At 72.6% G+C, this 9,592-nt stretch overlaps 1 protein-coding gene across 1 annotated transcript in view; it reads left to right on the forward strand.

The window, feature by feature from the left end:
- Positions 1-7,207: 7,207 nt before the first annotated feature.
- Positions 7,208-9,592, forward strand: part of LOC121361055 (plectin-like) — a gene marked incomplete at its 3' end in the record, with an annotated part of 24,020 nt that continues 21,635 nt past the window's right edge. Inside the window, exon 1 of the mRNA XM_041481358.1 lies at positions 7,208-7,968. Coding sequence (XP_041337292.1) covers positions 7,473-7,968 — 496 coding nt within the window. The remainder of the gene's footprint in view (positions 7,969-9,592) is intronic.

Consider the following 9,592-nt stretch of genomic DNA (forward strand, 5'->3'; position numbering starts at 1 on the left):
TGGCACAGTGGTGCTGGTGGCCCTGGCACGGTGCTGGGTGGCCCTGGCATTGTTGTTGGGGGCCCTGGCATGGTGTTGGTGGCCCTGGGACGGTGCTGGTGGCCCTGACATGGTGCTGGGTGACCCTGGCATGGTGGTGGTGGCCCTGGCACAGTGATGCTGAGTGGCCCTTACACGGTGGTGCTGGTGGCCCTGGCACGGTGCTGGTGGCCCTGGCATGGTGCTGGTGGCCCTGGCATGGTGCTGGTGGCCCTGGCATGGTGCTGGTGGCCCTGGCATGGTGCTGGTGGCCCTGGCATGGTGCTGGTGGCCCTGGCATGGTGCTGGTGGCCCTGGCATGGTGCTGGTGGCCCTGGCATGGTGCTGGTGGCCCTGGCACGGTGGTGTTGGTGGCCCTGGCACAGTGGTGGGTGGCCCTAACACGGTGCTGGTGGCCCTGGCATGGTCCTGGTGGCCCTGACACAGTGATGCTGGGTGACCCTGGCACAGTGATGCTGGGTGGCCCTGACACGGTGCTGGGTGGCCCTGGCACGGTGGTGCCGGTGGCCCTGGCACGGTCTCCAGGTGTTCACTGTCACCCTGCTGTCCCACCTCTCCAGGTGTTCATTGTCACTGCACTGTCCCACCTCTCCAGGTGCTGGCAGTGTTCATTGTCACCCCGCTGTCCCTGCCAGGTGCTGGCACGCTCAGTGCTGTATGTCCCGGGGCAGGTGTTTGGTGTCACCGTGTCACCTCACCTTGCCGGGTGACACCGTGTGACCCCACCTTGCTGGGTGCCGGGCTTTGGCGCTGCTGGACACTGGGCTCGGTGTCACTCCTCAGCGAGTGCCGCAGGGTTTGGTGTCACCGCACAGCCCCACCTCGCTGGGGGACGCAGAGTGGGGGTTCCTGTCCCCCCTTGCCCGGTGCTGGCGGCTTTGTGCCCACGGTGGCTGGGTGGCCCGAGGGCAGTTTGTCTGCGGGCCGGTGATGTCAGGGCTGAGCCAGCACAGCCGGCCAGGGTGACACAGTGGCGGTGGGCACGGAGCCCATCGGAGCTGGTGATCCCTGCCAGCGGCTGGCACGTGCCGGCCCTGCGGCTCAGAGCCCAGGGGACCCAGCACCCGCTCTGCCCGGGACTCGGCCACGCGTGGGGCAGGCCTGGAGGAGCCGCTGGTGGCCCTGACATGCTGCTGGGTGGCCCTGGCACAGTGGTGCTAGTGGCCCTGACATGCTGCTGGGTGACCCTGGCATGGTGGTGGTGGCCCTGGCACAGTGATGGGTGCTGGTGGCCCTGGCATGGTGCTGGTGGCCCTGGCACGGTGCTGGTGACCCTGGCATGGCGGTGCTGGGGTGCCAGGGATGCCAGGGGTGCTGGGATCACAAAGTGAGGTGGGTGCCGGGCACCTCTCCGTTAGAGCCATCGATGTGGCACAGGGCCCGGTGGGCACTGAGGCCAGGCTGGGGGACCCCGTGTGCACTGCCACCATCGCCACTGTCACTGTCACTGCGGCAGGCAGGCCCCAGGCTCGGCACGGCGTTCGTCACCCGCGAGGGACAGCTGGGCCCCGGGGACACCCCGGCCCCTCGCCAGGTCTGTGGGGCGGGGACCGTGCCAGGGTCCCTGGAGGTGGCTGCGGGTCACAGCGGCCACCGTGCAGTGGCCATGCTGTGTCCCTGGGAGTGGGCAGTGGCCCGGTGGCTGCACTGTGGTGACAATGCCACACGCCCTCCTGCTGTCCCTGGGGCTTGGGAGCTGGCTGGTGTCCTCCTGGTGTCCCTCCTGCTGTCCCTGGAGCTGGCTGCTGTCCTCCTGGTGTCCCTCCTGGTGTCCCCAGGACTAGGGGAATGGCTGGTGTCCTCCTGGTGTCCCTCCTCGTGTCCCTGGAGCTGGCTGGTGTCCCTCCTGCTGTCCCTCCTGGTGTCCCTGGGGCTAGGGGAATGGCTGGTGTCCTCCTGGTGTCCCTCCTGGTGTCCCCAGGGCTAGGGAGCTGGCTGGTGTCCCTCCTCGTGTCCCTGGTGCTGGCTGGTGTCCCTCCTGCTGTCCCTCCTGCTGTCCCTCCTGGTGTCCCCAGGGCTACGGGAATGGCTGCTGTCCCTCCCAGTGTCCCTGGAGCTGGCTGGTGTCCTCCTGGTGTTTTCCTGGTGTCCCTGGAGCTGGCTGGTGTCCCTCCTGATGTCCCTCCTGGTGTCCCCAGGGCTGGGGAGCTGGCTGGTGTCCCTCCTGGTGTCCCTCCTGCTGTCCCTCCTGCTGTCCCCAGGGCTAGGCGAATGGCTGGTGTCCTCCTGGTGTCCCTTCTGCTGTCCCTTCTGGTGTCCTCCTGGTGTCCCCAGAGCTAGGGGAATGGCTGGTGTCCCTCCCGGTGTCCCTGGTGCTGGCTGGTGTCCCTCCTGGTGTCCCTCCTCGTGTCCCTGGTGCTGGCTGGTGTCCCTCCTGGTGTCCCCAGGGATCTGGGGTGGCTCCTGGCCGCAGTGGCCATGGTGGCTGGGTTCAGGGACTATCCAGGAGTCCCTCCTGATGTCCCTGGGGCTTGGAGGCTGGCTGGTGTCCTCAGTGTGGTGGCCAGTGGCTATGGTGGCTGCAGTGTGGTGGCCTCCTGGTGTCCCCAGGCCTGGCTGGTGCCGTGCTGGGTCCCTCCCGGTGTCCCCAGGCCTGGCTGGTGGCCACACTTTGGAGGCCATGCCACAGTCATTGATGCCCTCAGATGTGGCTGGTGGCCACATCCATTGTCCCTGCAGATGTCCCCAGGGCTGGCTGGTGGCCACAGTGTGGTGGCCATGCCACAGTCCTTGGTGTCCTCAGATGTGGCTGGTGGCCACAATGTGGTGGCCATGCCATTGTCCCTCCTGGTGTCCCCAGGACGGACCCGCCCCGGGGCTGCGGGACCGGCCGGCAGCGTGCGGGAGCGCGGGCGGCCATGGAGGGGGCGCGGGGCATCCACCACGAGATCGCCTCCCTCAAAGGTACCTGGGGAGGGGGCACCGGGAGGGGTCCCGGGGCCGGGCCCACGGCCACCGGAGGGAATTCCGCGTCCCGGGGAGTGTTCCGCGTCCCGCGGGGGGCGGAGGGGCCGCGTCCCGGGGAGCTCCAGCCGCGCCGCATCCCTCCCGTGCCAATGTCGCAGCGCAGGCAGGAGGGCGGGGGTCACCGGGGACGCCCCGGCATCACCGGTATCACTCAGAGTTCCTCGGTGCCGCCGGGCCCCTGGCAGGCTCCGCCGTGGCGGTGCCGTGTTACCGAGCCGCGCTGCAGAGCCGGAGCGCTGGGGCGTGAGTAACGGGCGCCGGCGGATGCCGGTCACGGGGCTGCTGGCGGCCACCGGCCCCGCTGTCACCGCAGCGGGCACAGAGCCACCGCGGGGCCCGGCACCGCAGCGAGCAGCCGGGCCGGGGTCGCGCTGGAACGGAGCCCGGCGAGGGTCGGCATGGACCCGGCGAGAGACGGGAGGGACGCCGGGAAAGTCGCGATGGAGCCCGGGAGCCTCAGGGTGGAGTCAGAGAGGGTCGGGAGGGACGGACACCGGCGGGGGTCGTGATGGACCTCGGGCGGGTGGGGATGGGGTGGGCCTCGGGCGGGTGGGGATGGTCCCGGCGAGGTTCGGGATGGTCCCGGCAGGGTCAGGGCGATGCCGCAGGCCCCAGAGAGGGGGTCCCGGGTCGTGTCCCCTCCGGCAGAGCCCGGGCTGCGGCGAGGCTGATGTACGGTGAGAAAAAGGAGGCTGATTTACGGTGAGCCCGGGAGCCCTGCCGGCACCGGGACCCCTGCCAGCACCGGGACCCCCGCCGGCGCCGGGACCCCTGCCGGCACCGGCCTCATTATGAGCGAGCCTCTGTCCGCGGTGCCCTCCGCAAACAGCCGCCGCTTTGTTCCGCTGGGCACGGGGAGCCCGGCGGCCCCGCCAGACCCCAGCACTGGCACCGGCACCGGCGCTGGCACCGGCACCGGGACGGCAGCGCCGGGCCCGCGGCCAGAAGCCGCTGCCACAAGCGCTGCCCGCCCCACATTCGGGGCCCCGCCCGAGGCTTCCATGGGGTGGGGGCGAGGGGCGCATGGCGTGCACAGGACCGGGATTGTCGGGGTGCCCCCAGCCCCCCGTGCTGCTCCCGGCCGGCCCCGAGATGCGACGCGGCCAGCGGAGCTGCGGGGCCGATGCGGGAGGGCTGTTCCCCGGTGGGTGCGGGGCTGGCGGCGCCGTGCCCGGCACGGGGCAGCGGCGGGGCGCTGGCCATGGCCCCGCTGTCACATCGCGTTGGATCACGGCGGGCGGCGGGCGCTGACGCGGCACTTCCCGGAGGGATGGAGCCGCCGGCGCGGCCGTGACCCCGCTGCGGGCCGGGGGTGCGGGGCCGCGGCTGGGGAGGGGGACACGCTCCTGCTGCCCCCATCGCTTCCCTGGAGATGCCCCCAGTGCTTCCTCCATCGCGGGCACCATCACTCCCCCATTGCTGCTCCCCATTTCTCATCCCTGCCCCCCTTGGTCCCCATCCCTGCCCCCCTTGGTCCCCATCCCTGCCCTCCTTTGTCCCCCTCCCTCCATCCCCGGCCGCTGCCCCCCTCGCTCCTGCAGCCTGTCCCACCCCGCTGGGGTCCTGGGGTGCTGTGGGGCTCCGTGGGGGCAGCGTGCCGAGGTGGGGCTCGGACAGGTGACTGATGCTCTCCCAAGGGATTCCCTCGGAGGGGGTCTGGGCACCCCAGTGCTCCCAGTGCCGCTGCACCAGCCGTGCTGGGGCTCTCGCAGCGGGAGCCCCACTCCGCCGCGGCGCTCTGCCCTCCGGGATGGGGAAGTTGTGCAAGTGCTGCTGGGGCCCCTGGAGACGCCAGGGCAGGAACATCGGCCCCTGCAGCTTTGGGATCCCCGGCAGCTTTGGGATCCCCGGCAGCTTTGGGATCCCCGGCAGCTTTGGGATCCCCTGCAGCTTTGGGATCCCCCGCAGTTTTGGGATCCCCGGCAGCTTTGGGATCCCCGGCAGCTTTGGGATCCCCGGCAGCTTTGGGATCCCCGGCAGCTTTGGGATCCCCTGCAGCTTTGGGATCCCCCGCAGTTTTGGGATCCCCGGCAGCTTTGGGATCCCCGGCAGCTTTGGGATCCCCGGCAGCTTTGGGATCCCCGGCAGCTTTGGGATCCCCCGCAGCTTTGGGATCCCCTGCAGCTTTGGGGTGGGCACCCCACAGGGAGCAGCCCCGCATGCCTGGGACGCTGCTCCCCACCAGTGAATCCCAGTGAATCCCAGTAAATCCCAGTAAATCCCATCGGCTGGGATGGGGCTGCCGGGGGGCTCCTGCAGCAGCCTCGCAGCATCGCTGTGCCCCGACCTCACTGTGCTTGGCCGGGGGTGCTGAGGGAGCCTCGGCGGGTTCCTCCCCTTTTGGGGTCTGTGAGGGACCCCCCCAGCGTGGGGGACAGCCTGGCACCCCAGTTCCTCCCACACAGTCCCTCCTGCTCTGTGGTGGGGGTGACACCCCCACGTCCCCTCACACGGGACCTGAAAAGGGGGGGGGTCGCCGGGGCTCTTCCCACCCCCACGGCGGTGCTGGGGGTCCCGCTGCTGTGCCGGGGGGCCATGCTGGGGTCCCCGCGGAGCCGCTGGGGGCTGTGCTCGGTGCCGGGGGGCTCGGGGGAGTGGCAGCTGCCTCTCGTTCGTCCCCACCTGCCACCCGCAGGGCGTGGCGTGGCACAGCTGTGCCACCGCCGGGGCTGTGTCACTGCCGGGGGGTCCCCATGGGGACGCCGGGACAAACAGGGGCAGGAGCAGAGCAAATACTGACGTGGCAGGATGTGGCTGCCGAGCCCTGCCTGTGCCCCTGCCCGCGCCCGTGCCCGTGCACCTGCTCGTCCCCGCGCCCGACCCTGCCCGTGGCTCTGCCTGCAGCGCGGGATGCTCGGTGAGCCCGGAGCTGCCCGGGGCCTCCCCCCGTCTCAGGGACCCCGGGCTCACGGTCCTCTCCCGAGCTCGGGGACAGCCGCGGATCAGGGCCCCTCTCCAGGCTCAGGGTGCCCCGGGCGGGCACCCCACAGGGAGCAGCCCCGCATGCCTGGGATGCTGCTCCCCACCAGTGAATCCCAGTGAATCCCAGTAAATCCCATCGGCTGGGATGGGGCTGCCGGGGGGCTCCTGCAGCAGCCTCGCAGCATCGCTGTGCCCCGACCTCACTGTGCTTGGCCGGGGGTGCTGAGGGAGCCTCGGCGGGTTCCTCCCCTTTTGGGGTCTGTGAGGGACCCCCCCAGCGTGGGGGACAGCCTGGCACCCCAGTTCCTCCCACACAGTCCCTCCTGCTCTGTGGTGGGGGTGACACCCCCACGTCCCCTCACACGGGACCTGAAAAGGGGGGGGGTCGCCGGGGCTCTTCCCACCCCCACGGCGGTGCTGGGGGTCCCGCTGCTGTGCCGGGGGGCCATGCTGGGGTCCCCGCGGAGCCGCTGGGGGCTGTTGGGCGGTGCTCGGTGCCGGGGGGCTCGGGGGAGTGGCAGCTGCCTCTCGTTCGTCCCCACCTGCCACCCGCAGGGCGTGGCGTGGCACAGCTGTGCCACCGCCGGGGCTGTGTCACTGCCGGGGGGTCCCCATGGGGACGCCGGGACAAACAGGGGCAGGAGCAGAGCAAATACTGACGTGGCAGGATGTGGCTGCCGAGCCCTGCCTGTGCCCCTGCCCGCGCCCGTGCCCGTGCACCTGCTCGTCCCCGCGCCCGACCCTGCCCGTGGCTCTGCCTGCAGCGCGGGATGCTCGGTGAGCCCGGAGCTGCCCGGGGCCTCCCCCCGTCTCAGGGACCCCGGCCTCACGGTCCTCTCCCGAGCTCGGGGACAGCCGCGGATCAGGGCCCCTCTCCAGGCTCAGGGTGCCCCTCCCAAGCTCAGAGACCCCCGCAGCTCGGTGTCCCCCTCCCGCCGGGCTCCAGGATCCCCGCGGCTCAGGGACACCCCCCCTCCCCGGCTCAGGGTCCCCCCGGGCACTCCACGGGGCCGGTCCCGGGGCGGGGGCGGGGCGGGACCCGCGGGGGTTCCCACGCAGGAACCGGCCGGGTGGGTCGGGGCAGGGGGGGGAAGGGGGAGGCGGCTCCGGCCGTGCCCCCCTCGGGCGGGAGCCGGGGCCGGGGAGGGGCCGGTGGTGAGTCAGGGCTGGGCCTGGGGCCCCCCCTGACCCCCCCGGCCGGGGGTGGAGCCGCAGCCGCTCCCGCCGTGCCGGCAGCCAGCGCCGCTCCGCGTCGGATCGCGCCGGGACGTGCCGGGCCATACGGGGCTGTACCGGACTGCGCTGGGCTGTGCCAGGCCGTACCGGGCCGAACTGGACCGTACTGGGCTGGGCTGGACCACCTGAGCCGTGCTGGGCTGTACCGGACCGTAGCGAGTTGGGCCGTGCCGGGCCGTACTGGGCTGTGCCGGGCCATACCGGGCTGTGCTGGAGCAGCCCGGGCAGTGCCACACGGAGCGCTGCCGGCCTCTGTGGAGCTGTGAGCGAGCCCCTCTGCCCGTGCCCTGCGCCGCGCTGCCCGCGCCATGGTGGCGGGGATGCTGATGCCGCTGGAGCGGCTCCGCTCCATCCTGGAGCTGCTGTTCCGCGAGGGTGTCCTGGTCGGGGAGCGGGACGGCTGCCCCCGGCGCACCCACCCGCAGCTTCCCGGCGTGGCCAACGTGGAGGTTCGGCGCGCCATGGCCTCGCTGCGCTCCCGCGGCCTCGTGCGCCAGACGGCGGCCTGGCGACACCTCTACTGGTACCTGACGGACGCCGGCGTGGCTCACCTGCGCCAGTACCTGCGGCTGCCGCCCGACGTGGTGCCGCGCTCCCTGCAGCGCGTCCCGCGCCCCGCCGCCCCCCGCCCCGAGCCCCGCCGTGCCGCCGCCCCGGCGGGCGCTGGCACCCACCGGGCTCGTCCTGCCGGCGCTGAGCGGCTCTACCGCAGGAAGGACGAGGCCGAGGGGCACGTGGAAGCCGTCGCCGTCAGCGCAGGGCGGGGGGTGGGCCAGCAGCCCCCCCAGCCCGGCCCGGCCGCAGGTACCAATCGGGGTGCTCCTGGTGCTGTCGTGGGTGGGGGGCACTCGAGCCCCGCTGCTGCCAGGGGAGGTCTGGGACAATGACAAGTCCTTAAGGTCCCCTAAACCCCCCCTGCCCCTCGCTCCGCGCTCCGCACCTGCCCGCACCCTGCCCGCACCTGCCCGCACCCTGCCTGCCCATGAAGGTCGTACCGGGTGGGTGAGACCGGTGGGGCTGCGGAAAGGACGGGAACGGGGCGGGGGGCCTGGCGCCGCCGGGGCGCGTTGTTTGTCCCGGGATATAAAAAGCCTGCTGCCAGGGGAGGTCTGGGACAATGACAAGTCCTTAAGGTCCCCTAAACCCCCCCTGCTTCCTAGCGCAGGATGGGGTGGGGGTACCTGCAGGCCCCTGTGCTGTCTGGGGAGGGAGGAGGGCTCTGAGGGGCTCCTCGCCGTGCCCCCCTGACCCCACGGGGATGCTCTGGGCAGGAGTGGTCGCTGGGGGATCCCGGGGGCCCGGGGTGCACTGAGGTGGCTTCCCGGGGTCCCAAGAGCCCGGTGGGGTGACAGGACCCGGGGCATTGCTGCCACCCTCCCGGGCTCCACTGTGCCACGGGGGGATGTGCCGTGCCGTGGGGAGCAGCGCTTCAGGGGGGCCATGGCAGGGGGGAGACATTCCGTGGGGATTTTGCACCCCGAGGTCCCCACCGGGCCTAGGGTGGGTCGGACAGACGGCGGCAGCTGGGGCGGGTAGTGCCGCTGGGGAGGGGGCTGCGGCTGCGGGGGGGTCCCCAACCCCGCCTCCCCGGCGACACGCGATCCCGACACACGATCGGCGGCAGCTGGACCCGGCGGGGGTGCGGGGCGTCCGGTGTCCCACCCCCCCGGGCGGAGCAGCTGTGGTGTCGCTCCGAGGCGGCGGCGAGGGCCCCCCCCCCCGATCCCCCCGGGCTGTGAGTCAGCCCGTGGCCGTGGGCAGCCGCCTCCGGTCCAAGTTTCCAGCCTGGAGGCGCCGAGCCCGGTCCCTGCCAGCGCCGTGAGTCACCGGCCGGCGGGGGGGCCGGGCCCGCGGCGCTGCTGCCCCGTGGGTGCGGGTCCTGCGCGGGCGGCACCCACGTCCCGTGGGGGCGGGAGGGCTTCCCCCCAACTCTCGGGGGTCGCATGTCGCGCTGGGCTCCGGGGCTACCCCGGCTCTCCCCCGACCCTCGCGTGGGACGCGATCGCGGAGCCGCGGCCGTCCCGTCCGCTCCCGCCGTGCCGGCGGATCCGGCTCCAGGCTTTCCCTCCGCCCCGAGAGCCGCTGCCGGAAAACCCGGCCTGGAGTTCCTTGAGGGGACGGGGTCGCGCTGGCCGGCGGAGTTGCGGGGTCCCCGCGGGGCGGAGGGGATCCCGGGACCCCCCAGCGGCCCCATTTTCCCCCTGCCCCGGGGTGGGGGGCGGCCTCCCTCAGCGGCGGGGGCTCTTAGTCTTGATGTCTCGGCGACCCCCGAGGTGTCGGCCCTGTGACCCGCCCCGCTGCCGGGGGGTCCGGGGGTCCTGGGGCGCCGCCGCGGTCGCCCCGTCCCGCCCCCGCCCGTGTCATGTTCTAACTCGGGCTCGGTGACGGGCCCCGGTTATTTATATCGACACCCGGCCCCCCCCACGCA

This window comes from Pyrgilauda ruficollis, unplaced genomic scaffold, assembly GCF_017590135.1.
Source record: "Pyrgilauda ruficollis isolate IOZ18807 unplaced genomic scaffold, ASM1759013v1 scaffold559, whole genome shotgun sequence".
NCBI lineage: Eukaryota > Metazoa > Chordata > Aves > Passeriformes > Passeridae > Pyrgilauda > Pyrgilauda ruficollis.